This window comes from Pocillopora damicornis, chromosome 12, assembly GCF_964200805.1.
Source record: "Pocillopora damicornis chromosome 12, jaPocDami1.2, whole genome shotgun sequence".
In the NCBI taxonomy this organism is placed as follows: domain Eukaryota; kingdom Metazoa; phylum Cnidaria; class Anthozoa; order Scleractinia; family Pocilloporidae; genus Pocillopora; species Pocillopora damicornis.
Window position 1 is genome coordinate 14,238,120 of NC_142681.1, and position 12,093 is coordinate 14,250,212.

The window sequence follows — 12,093 nt, forward strand, 5'->3', positions numbered from 1 at the left end:
GAAAGCGGGCTGCTAATGCATTATCAGCCCTACAGCTTACATGATGATTTGAAGTGACTTTGAATTCGTCATCATTGTCATTCGTCATTTGGCCTTGTTTATTGATAATAATGATAATGACATGACTTTTTTCGGGAATATTGTTTATTTGCGCCCTTGTAGTGTCATTTGCGGCTCTCGCGCGAAATAAACAATATTCCCTCAAAAAGTCATGTTATTCCCTTTTTAACAAAAGCAGAATTGTCGCACACGCGACCACGCGCACAAACAAAAGCCTTGATTAAACAAAAGCAAAATGTCACACACATAAACAAAAGCCGAAAAATGTCACACATTTAATCACAGTGATAAACAAAAGGCAAAAAAGGTCACACATTCAATGACAACCTATCGGTACACATTAATTTTTAGCCTTCCCTCTAGGGAAACATGGTTTTAAAGTATAAAAACAATTCGATCAACAAAATCGGTAGTCGTAAATTTACTTTACCTGGTGAACATTATCTTGCGAAGTCTACATTCAGCACAATCATGCCAAACACTCGCCATCATCCTTACGATCTCAACTTTAAGTTGAAAATCGTAACTGAAGCAGTTAACAACAATCGAGAGATAGCGAGGGAATACGGAATTTCCGAATCAATGGTTTGGAAGTGGCGCAATAGTAGGACATCTTGTATCACCTTGTCAAGCGCGCTTCCATGGGCCGTTACCGACCAAAAGATCCCGAACTTCATCAACCGTAGGCCGACTGGTTCAGTGATCAAAGGAGCCAAGGTAAGCAAATGCCTTCTTATCTAATACATTGAAGTTCACACGGCAACCTGGACAATCAGACATAGTTTGATGCTACTCTGGTTTGCAGATTTAATGAATGTAACCGAAGTTACAATTCATAGACCAAACGTTTTTCTGACGAGGTGTAAATAAGCGTCAGGAAGCAAACCGCCATCGTCACGATCTAAACCTCCTCCCAAAAACATTCAAAAGGATGTTTTCAATGCACTTATAGCTCTCAACAAGGATCCGGACAGACTCGTATTATCTGCTGACAAGGGAAATTGTGTTGTGGTTATGGACAAACAGCAATATCACGACAAAGCTTTGACTCTGCTTAATGACAAGAGTACGTATGCTATCTTAAACTCTGATCCTACCAGTAAAACCTCAAAGAAAGTTAAACAAAATGTTGCTTGATTTGCAAAAAGCTGGTAAAATTAGTGACTCTACGTACAAAATGTTAGACAGTAGTGACGGCTTATGTCCACGTTTTTATGGCTTACCTAAAATTCATAAACCGGGAATTCCTTTGAGACTAATTGTCTCTTTTGTAAATTCTCCGACTTATGCAATTTCTGGTTATCTTGCGAGAATTTTGTCGCCTGTTGTTTGGAATATTGATTACTCTGTCAAAAATTCCTGCGAATTTGTGGATTTCATAAAAGATAAAACTCTCAACGCTTGTGAAGAATTAGTATCTTTCGACGTTGTTTCGCTTTTCACTAAAATCCAAATGGGCAAATGGCTATACAAAAACTTTTCTCCGTAACTGCCAAAAACCAGTTACAAATAGTAACGCTCTTGATGAAAGGGAACCAGCGACTAGTTTTGCTGTTATTCCTTATCTATAGGGTGTTACGAATCAACTTATTCTACAACAGATGAACTCTTTATTCCAAGACAGGATTACTTCCATATTTCAGAGATCTAACTCATAGCCAATTGGCAGAGATTTTTCTGCATTTGAGAGTCGACAAGCTTCGCGCAGGTGCATAGCACAAGAGGCAAGTGACCAGTTAAAAATTGAAGTATTGACATGCCCGCATGACACTCCCGCCATCTGCAAGCGATTTTAAACTTCTGTCTCCAAAGGTCAGTTCTGGCCAGGATATACTTTAATGTTTTTTTGGCGATGTGATTTTGAATGTGACATTTCCACATCAGTGTGTTCTTGAGCTTTTGTAAAGCCGGAAGTGATCCTTCTCTACTGGAGCAGATAACTTCAGACACGTATTTCTCCAGAAGTTCGTCAGGTATCCTCTTTCCCCTCTTTTAGTCGTATTTTTAAGCTCTGTACGATTTTTTTAAATGTGAAGTGCTTCGGACTTATTTTTAGGATGCGCAACGCTTGTCCTTTTGCGAATCCTATCTTAACGCCACTTAAAAAGTGTTTACGTGCCGGCACGAAACGAATCTCTCCGCAGTTACCCGTATATTGACAAAAACAGAGGCGTGGTTGACAAGATCCCTTCAGATGCTACATCAAATTCATTCTTGAAATATGGAAGGTATTCTTAATAACTAAACATTACAAAAGGCTTGAAAATACAAAAATTAAACCAGATTTTAGTGGTTTGTTTAATACTTAAACTACTGTCTTAACTTTACTGAATTCGTTTTACTCAAAAGCCTTACGTAGGTCAACATTGTTTCGTGCCTATTATATTAGAATATAATTTTTGCGTGAAAAGCGAAAAATTGTTGAGTACATAACCATAACCTCCTCCTGAGAATATTAGAAAAGAAAGCAGCAAAAATTGGAATAAATCTCTCCTAACCTGGGATAGCTCTTTTTTTTTAATGTCGATGAAATACTGGAAGAGTATTTTCTCTACTTATTTCTATTTAATTTATACATCTAAAAGTCTTTTAACTCTGTTCCCTTTGAGTACTTGTCATTATTTACTCTATCGGGGTCTTTTTTCCTGCAAGAAAAAATTTGAAATAACCCAATTTATTATTACCTCAATTAATATTTTGGATATAAAGCAAACACAATTACACCAAGCACGATATATAAAAATAATTGGCTATTACTTGTATCTCATTGGTAGAGAGGCATCTGTGAGATTCTATATTTTACACCAGAGAGCGGAGATAGTAACTCTTCAAAAAGGAAAAAAAGTGTGCGTAAATATATATATATATATATATATATATATATATATTTATATATATTTATATTTATATTTATGTACATATATATAGATAGATAGATAGATATTAAACTAGCCTTGATGTTCAAGGTAACAGAGGATCCCCATCCGGTCAACGACCAGTAAGTCATAACCATCCTCACATCTAATTTAACTTTAATTTATGAAATACCTGTTCTTACCGAGTCTTGCCGCTGGTTGTCAAACTCGAGTCTCACATCATCTCCAATCAGCGTAAACGAAGCCCACTCAGAAATTCTGTTCAAGCCGTTTTTTCTCATCCACTTCATGGCCTGATGAAGGGATTCACTGGCACTTCCTCCTTCAATGAGGTGTTCGTAGAACCGACTCATCAGCTGCTCTGTTGCTGAGTCTGGAATGGCCCACAGCGCAACCAACACCGAGCGAACACCAGATCCTAAGAACGCACGGGCAATTCCTATAACTCCCTCGGCTCTTATCTCTCCACTTCCACTGTGACAGCAGCTAAGTACCACCAGTTTAGCTCTGACTTTCACTCGTGAGACATCGGCCATCGTCAACATGTAATCTTCCTTTGGTTGGGTAGCGTTTCCACTGTTGGAAGTAGGAACGGGGGAGAGTGCAATTTCTCCTCTTTCCGCGTCACCATGGGCAGCAAAATGTATCAAGCTCACTGAACTTATCTGCTCAAGTACCGCCTGCTTCGTTGCTTTCTCTTCAACTAGAGGCGGAACACCGACCAGTCCTCCGACCATCTCCGCTTCCTTTCTTGCAGCTGGCAATGGTTGCAGCCAATTAACCTTGGGATTGCCTATTACCAAGGCGCCAGTGTTGCTGTGATAGTCCTCTGGACTATCTTGGATGTTCTTGAGTGTTGTCAACGAAGGAATGATACGGATCTTATGCGTCTCTGACAAGTATTCGGCTCCCTCCTTTTCACTCAGGGCAGCAAAGGGAACTTTGTACAACCTGCGGTCAGGAACAATAATGACTTCAGGCTCATCAAGCAAATCATAAACGGGGGCAATGAACATTTTGTAACACAAATATAGACTTGAAATCACTTTCTCGTCCTCGTCCTCGTCCTCGTCCTCCTCCACGAGTCGCAATCTTGCTGAGCTCTTTTGCGCGGGGGAGAGAGGTTGCAATTTAATCGTATTTAAAGACCGATCTTCACAATATTTAGTGGGCAAAATACCAAGACTCCGGAAATTATCATCCAAAAATTGACTCAAAGACAAATCTCTGGGCAACCCAGCCTGAACTAGATTCTCTTCTGGTGTTACTCTTCTGTGGTGAAGGATTCCACTTGTTTTCAAGATCCACAAATGCAGACGATTCTGAAAATAAGAAATGTACAGACAAGTGCAGTTATTTTTCTTTCTTAAAATGTTCTCAATGCCAAACCAAGATTGTGGATTAGCAGAGATGTGCGTGTCAACCGAGTACTTCTCTGCCATTAAGTCTGATAGGCCTCTAGCTCGACCCAACTCCTCAACATAAAGAGCATCCCGAGCATTTCCGGTGTCACAAAGCAAAGTACAAAGCAGCTTGTAGGGAAATATTCCTGTGTTCTCCAGAAATGATGTTTTGAACTGATCATTGGCGCCCAAGAGATATCTCAGCTCCTCATACTTTTCAATGCACAGATGAAGACACGACAGGGAGTCTTTGATTTTATATTGATATAAATACAAAACGGCGTAACCTTGGAGGATTTCAAACTCTCTTCTTCCATCTCCAATATCTCTGGATATGAATAAAGCTTTCTCCAAGCATACTTCCGAAGCTTCAAAATCACCAACAGTTCTAAAAAAAATTCCAAGGTTTCCAAGAACTACTGCTTCCCCTTCCTTATTACCAATTTTAGTTTGGATGGCAAGCGCTTTTTGGAGATACTCTTTAGCCTTGTCGTACTGGCCAAGCGAGGTAAACACAATACCTAGGTTTACATAACATGATGCTTCCTCTCGTCCCTCACCAATTTCAGTTTTGATGACAAGCGCTTTTTGGAGGTACTCTTCAGCCTTGTCGTATTGGCCAAGCGACTTAAACACAGTACCTAGGTTTCCGTAGTCAGTTGCCTCCCCTTCTCTGTCGCCAATTTCAGTTCTGATGACAAGCGCTTTTTGGAGATACTCTTCAGCCTTGTCGTATTGGCCAAGCGACTTAAACACAGTACCTAGGTTTCCGTAGTCAGTTGCCTCTCCTTCTCTGTCGCCAATTTCAGTTGTGATGACAAGCGCTTTTTGGAGATACTCTTCAGCCTTGTCGTATTGGCCAAACGATTGAAACACAGTACCTAGGTTTCCATAACATGATGCTTCCCCTCGTCTGTCGCCAATTTTAGTTGTGATGACAAGCGCTTTTTGGAGATACTCTTCAGCCTTGTCGTATTGGCCAAGCGACTTAAACACAGTACCTAGGTTTCCGTAACATGATGCTTCCCCTCGTCTATCGCCAATTTCAGTTCTGATCACAAGCGCTTTTTGGAGATACTCTTCAGCCTTGACGTATTGGCCAAGCGACTTAAACACAGTACCTAGGTTTCCGTAGTCAGTTGCCTCCCCTTCTCTGTCGCCAATTTCAGTTCTGATGACAAGCGCTTTTTGGAGATACTCTTCAGCTTTCCCGTATTGGCCAAGCGACTTAAACACAGTACCTAGGTTTCCATAACATGATGCTTCCCCTCGTCTGTCACCAATTTCAGTTGTGATGACAAGCGCTTTTTGGAGATACTCTTCAGCCTTGTCGTATTGGCCAAGCGACGTAAATACAGTACCTAGGTTTCCATAACATGATGCTTCCCCTCGTCTGTCGCCGATTTCAGTTGTGATGACAAGCGCTTTTTGGAGATACTCTTCAGCCTTGTCGTATTGGCCAAGCGACTTAAACACAGTACCTAGTTTTCCGTAGTCAGTTGCCTCCCCTTCTCTGTCGCCAAGTTCAGTTCTGATGACAAGTGCTTTTTGGAGATACTCTTCAGCCTTGTTGTATTGGCCAAGCGACTTAAACACAGTACCTAGGTTTCCGTAGTCAGTTGCTTCCCCTTCTCTGTCGCCAATTTCAGTTCGGATGACAAGCGCTTTTTGGAGATACTCTTCAGCCTTGTCGTATTGGCCAAGCGACCTAAACACAGTACCTAGGTTTCCATAACATGATGCTTCCCCTCGTCTGTCGCCAATTTCAGTTCTGATGACAAGCGCATTTTGGAGGTACTCTTTAGCCTTTTCGTATTGGCCAAGCGACGTAAACACAGTACTTAGGTTTCCGTACTCAGTTGCCTCCCCTTCTCTGTCGCCAATTTCAGTTCTGATGACAAGTGCTTTTTGGAGATAATCTTCAGCCTTGTCATATTGGCCAAGCGACTGAAACACAGTACCTAGGTTTCCATAACATGATGCTTCCCCTCGTCTGTCGCCAATTTCAGTTCTGATGACAAGCGCTTTTTGGAGATACTCTTCAGCCTTGTCGTATTGGCCAAGCAACCTAAACACAGTACCTAGGTTTCCGTAGTCAGTTGCCTCCCCTTCTCTGTCGCCAATTTCAGTTGTCATGACAAGCGCTTTTTGGAGATACTCTTCAGCCTTGTCGTATTGGCCAAGCGACTTAAACACAGTACTTAGGCTTCCGTAGTCAGTTGCCTCCCCTTCTCTGTCGCCAATTTCAGTTCTGATGACAAGCGCTTTTTGGAGATACTCTTCAGCCTTGTCGTATTGGCCAAGCGACTTAAACACAATACCTAGGTTTCCATAACATGATGCTTCCCCTCGGCTGTCGCCGATTTCAGTTGTGATGAGAAGCGCTTTTTGGAGATACTCTTCAGCCCTGTCGTATTGACCAAGCGACTGAAACACAGTACCTAGGTTTCCATAACATGTTGCCTCTCCTTCTCTGTGGCCAATTTCAGTTCTGATAACAAGCGATTTTTGGAGATACTCTTCAGCCTTGTTGTATTGGCCAAGCGACTTAAACACGGTACCTAGGTTTCCGTAGTCAGTTGCCTCCCCTTTTCTGTCGCCAATTTCAGTTCTGATGACAAGCGCTTTTTGGAGATACTCTTCAGCCTTGTCGTATTGGCTAAAGGACAGAAACACAGTACCCAGGTTTCCATAACATGATGCTTCCCCTTGTTTGTCGCCAATTTCAGTTATGATGACAAGCGCTTTTTGGAGATACTCTTCAGCCTTGTCGTATTGGCCAACGGACAGAAACACAGTACTTAGGTTTCCGTAGTCAGTTGCCTCCCCTTCTCTGTCGCCAATTTCAGTTCTGATGACAAGCGCTTTTTTGAGATACTCTTCAGCCTTGTCGTATTGGCGAAGCGACGTAAACACAGTACCTAGGTTTCCATAACATGATGCTTCCCCTCGTCTGTCGCCAATTTCAGTTGTGATGACAAGCGCTTTTTGGAGATACTCTTCAGCCTTGTCGTATTGGCCAAGCGACGTAAACACATTACCTAGGTTTCCATAACATGATGCTTCCCCTCGTCTGTCGCCAATTTTGGTTGTTATGGCAAGGGCCCTCTCAAAGTATTCCTTTGCTTTTAGGCTTTCGCCAAGTTTATAAAGCATAATTCTATACCCTCTGTATAAGTCAAACAGTTTCCTTCCGTATCTTTCCGCGCTTATGTAGTCAGAGATATGACGATAAGCGCTGAAAAGAATGGTATAGATGTCGATGTAAAATTGTAGCAGTGCTGAATTAAATTGGTCTTTGCTGTTTTGATCGGTGCCATTTAGCAAAATCAAACATTCGCTGCTTATCTCAATGGCTTTCTGAATGCGATCTGAGTTGAGCAAGAACAGGGCAACAAATAAGGCGAGGCTCATGAAAGGTGTCATGGCTTCTGCTGTTAGGTTTCCATTGCAATCCTCAACTGTTATCAGGGAAATATTATTTTTAGTAACACAATACTAAATGGTCGATAATCTTGATTAATAACGAGTCACTTCAAACAGGAACACACATGTTAAGTTACAAAAACGGGCCGGGTCGATTACACCCGGAAACTATTTGTAACAAGCTGAAAGTGTTAGAATTCACAATATCCGCTTAAAAACAAAACCAAAAAAAATGTGAAGAAGTTGGTTGGTCACCTTTCATTTTCCTCAAGTTGGGATTTTTGCAGAACATTACATGACTTTAAAGTCATTGCACAAAGATAAAAAAAACTGACAGACTTTATCTTAACTTTTGCAATGAGAACTTTCCACATGCATAGTTTCTATAAACAACGGGGTAAGTTTTTGAAGAAACTTTGGTGGGGTATTAAAAAACTATTTGGCTTTACCAACTGAGTTGACAATGTAAATTGGCCATGATAATGAATTTCAGCCTTCGTTTACTTCCGTTTGAAAAATGTCATTAACTAAGTTCACTGTGCATTTGTCATGGAAGAAGCAAGTCCCATACATGAAATTTCAATTCCAATATTGGAACTGACAGTCAGTGTTATCTGCGTAAGGCTCTCCAGAATTATTGGAGAAGAATTGGAAATGACAGCAGACCAAGTTTACTACTGAACTGACTCAGCTTCCGTGTTGAAGTACATCGACTTTGTTAACTCGCAGGTAAGCGAACCGTAGAAACTAGACAACTCACTGGGTCACTGTCGTAAATAGTAGCGGAGCTCGCAGAGCGTGGCACCAAAAATTATGCAAAATAGTAGTAGCCTATCAAGCTGAAAAAATTTCGATGTACGACTGTTCGACCGTACGACCGTACAAGGTGCTTCTTTTAACATGCGTGGTCAACTGTACCGCGGGCACGCCAACGCCACGGTTGTGTCCAGTAGTTCAGTGGTCAGTGCACTGGGCTGCGAGTTGGGCGACCCGGGTTCTAGTCCTGGCCGGGGCAAGGCGTTGTGCCCTTGAGACGTGCGGGGAAAAAAAAATACGAGCTCCGCTTTTAGGCTTGGCTAAATCTATATATTATACTTTGACCTAGGTTTTTTGGTTCCTTCATCTCGTCACGTGATGTAAAAGAAACATTTTGCCCTTAGGTTGAATCATATTCCTACCGATTTCTGTCTTTCATCTTTTTGTGAGTGAACGTTAAAAGCCAAAAATCTATTATGTACATCCTCGATGTTGGAGCAGTCTGAAGATTAGTGAAAAGTCTTACAAACTTCAAAGAGAACTTAAAGATTATCCGCAAATGGGCTTAAAGGAATTCTCAATATTCTAAATAGTCTACAATATAAGTTCTAGTTTCCCCATTCTTAGTTTATTGATTTTGTTAAACCGGCTGTCAAAACGTATGTGCAATGCAGACCATTAGGATCACTCTATTTTATTTCTTATTCATGAATAATACAAGAATGATTAATGAGAAAATTGCTCTAGTTTTCTCGAGAACTATTCGACAGTTTAAATAGTGTACCGTCCAAAATTAATGTTTGTACTGGAAATTCCCTCGCTCGATTTTATTGAAACACCGTTCTTTTGGTTCATTACCGAGATGATCACAGTTGTAAGTTATTGACATTCGGGAATATGGCAACATTTGCAAAGATTGTTCATTTTAAAAGCAATGAGCGCATTATCAGACGAATGTCCCTGAAAACGAATATAGTAAATATAATTGTCCACATGATGCCCTACCGTCGATTGCATTTACCTTTCCAAGGTGATGTCACTAAACTTCTGGATAAAAAGAAAAGCCTGCAAGATTTGGCCGAATTACCCTTAATCTATCCCCTTACAGTTATGTTGGTGTTAATGCCTATTTAGTCACCGGAAATTCATTGTAAAGGACAATAAAATTTCTATTAGTTCAGCCAATTCCTTGAGCACGCAGATCGTCAAGTGATGTTCATTATGTTATTTCATAATTTTTCTTCCTGTGACAACTCGTTCTCCATAATATTCAGTAGAGTAGTTTGGTGGTTATTAGCATGTCGTCAATATGAGCGTTCACTTATCTCACGGACGGGCGGAGATTCTAAGCTTGGCTTGTAAGAGTCATAACTTTTTAGGGACTGGCCAAGGGGGGAACTGGTAAGTCTACTGTGGTAAGGGAAGTCATCAACAATTTTCGAGCGGCTGGAAAAAGGTTTCTGTGGTATGTTCCAGTGGTATAGCATGCACGATCCTGGTGCCGCTTCTAACGTGCATTCCTATTATGGATCAGGAATTGCAGACCTACCACGGGGACAGCTGTCTGCTTGGTTGATTGGGACGCTCGATTAATGCGAGGTGTCACTGTGGGGATGGGAATAACAGCGATGGCAAAGTAAGCTTAAAACGGCAGAAATCGCCAGAAACTAATATGGACACACAAGATGTGCGTACTTTTATTGATTTTACGTGTTAAATGTTGATTTCTCGAAACATTTCTCGCTATAAATCGACCATATTTCGCTCATAACTTAACACATAAGTCACACAACCCGTGACGCTATCATGAATTAATCGTTTGCTTTTTCTCGAGACGTGAACTTGGACCACCTCTGCTGACACTGATCAGTAAAGGACATTCTGCATTATGAATATATCTTTATATGGGATTGATTTTAGTTTTTGATCACGTGATTGTTGAGACCATCAGTTTCTCAAATTAAACAATGCCTAACAATATCTTAACTACTGAGGTTGAAATATATTGTATAAAACCTTAACGGTTTGAAGAAAGAAATTTAACGGTGGAAATATAAAGCATCCGTTCAACGGTAAGATACGCTTATACTATGAATGCAATAACAGTGAATTTAAGAAAGTTTCACTCCTCTGAGAAAATTAAACCTTGTCTCTTAGTGAGCGCGCAGCCTCACAACTTATCTTCCTGTGCGAGACTCTGGGGCTTAAACGGAAAAAAAAGAAACAGATTACGGCTTTAGAAAAATATGTACCGCAGAACCCGCCGTTAGTATCCAAAGGTTTAAGTGAAGGGTATTTCGACAATGAAACGCTTGTGTACAAGTAGAAATATAGCATTTCGAATCTAGTGCGATCTCTGAATCGTTCGTTCAACCCTTCTAAACAGATTCAAGTTGATAGCTGATGTAGAGTCATAGCCACTGGAAAACCACCTGATCAAGCACCACGGATTTCCTTCAGCGAGGGACAGTCCACAACATAAATAAAGTTCTGATTTTAGTTTTATGATCATCAATTTCTCAAATTGAACGATACTCAATAACATTAGTTAATGAGGATAAATTAAACGGTATAAAGCTACAGAGATTTGAGAAGACCGCTGGATAACGAATTTATTTCACTGTGGTGGCGATTCAATCGCGCCATCAATCTTATTCGTTATAGGAAATGTCAGGCTTTAGTGTTTACCCCTTTGAAAGGTTTGATTTTCATCACAAGATCGATCCTAAGTTTCTTTTTTAACGCTAAGCTATCTTTGCGTGATAATGGACTCATTGTCTTCGTGAACTTTTCATTTTCTAGCGGGTGTGATTTGCATGATCGAAGCCAAAAGTACTAAAAAAACTTAGTGACTGTATTTTGGTTTGGCACGTCACACTTTTCTAACTAATGATGGATTTGAGCATCCAAAAATGACACATCTTACTTTGTTTATTCGAAAACGCCAGGCTTCAGTGTTCATCCCTTTTAGTTCGTCAGGATTTGCATCACGAGATCGATAAGATTGAGCGTACAACTAAAGCTTCTGTCTTTAAACAGTAAGCTATCTGTGCGTAAAAACTGGCCCATTGTACACGTGAACTTTTCATTTTCTTGAGGGTGTGATTTGCATGATCGAAGACAAAAATAGCAACTGAGATAATTGATAAAAAAAAAGAAAAGAAAACGGACGGAGTGGATCGGTAATTTGCTTGAACATAACCACATCACTGGTCTTACCTTTGAAGGTGTTAATCCAATGACTGAAATATGGCAACAAGTAAATGAGGAGGTAGCTTGACTTTCAGTAATAATCAATAGTTATACTTAATAATCCTTCATATTTCTTTTGAGAAGGGAAGAGAGGTGGGGGAAATGGACTGGACTACAGTTATGTTGTAGGATCCGCGCATCCGGAAGGGACTTTCCTCAAAACTCCCAATGGAAATAGTGCTTTTCAACCTTTTTGTTTCCTCTTTTCCTCAAACAATCGCAAGAAACTTGCAACTAGAGGGCACTAACACCCAGCGATCATTTGAATCAAAAAAAATTATATATGGCTTAGGTTCTTCCAGGTCTTTAAAAAATAACAA

The 12,093-nt window shown here is 40.5% G+C and overlaps 1 protein-coding gene across 2 annotated transcripts; it reads right to left on the reverse strand.

The window, feature by feature from the left end:
• Positions 1-2,342: 2,342 nt before the first annotated feature.
• Positions 2,343-7,801, reverse strand: LOC149036644 (uncharacterized). Of its 2 annotated transcripts, none has more exons than XM_089189299.1 (2): positions 3,119-7,801; positions 2,343-2,705 (listed from the first exon to the last, which is right to left on the reverse strand). In XM_089189299.1, exons 1-2 carry the CDS (start codon positions 7,763-7,765, stop codon positions 2,688-2,690), a joined length of 4,665 nt encoding a protein of 1,554 aa, XP_089045425.1. In that variant the 5' UTR covers positions 7,766-7,801; the 3' UTR covers positions 2,343-2,687. The 2 variants fall into 2 exon arrangements, with proteins under 2 accessions (XP_089045425.1, XP_089045426.1); XM_089189300.1 differs by having other exon boundaries at positions 3,129-7,781.
• Between the last annotated feature and the right edge of the window lie 4,292 nt (positions 7,802-12,093).

Coding starts and splice junctions, on each gene's coding strand:
- LOC149036644 (XM_089189300.1), bottom strand. CDS start 7,765: ATGACACCTTTCATGAGCCTCGCCTTATTTGTTGCCCTGTTCTTGCTC. Junction 2,706..3,128: donor CTCGAGTTTGACAACCAGCG/GCAAGACTCGGT, acceptor TTTTTCTTGCAG/GAAAAAAGACCCCGATAGAG.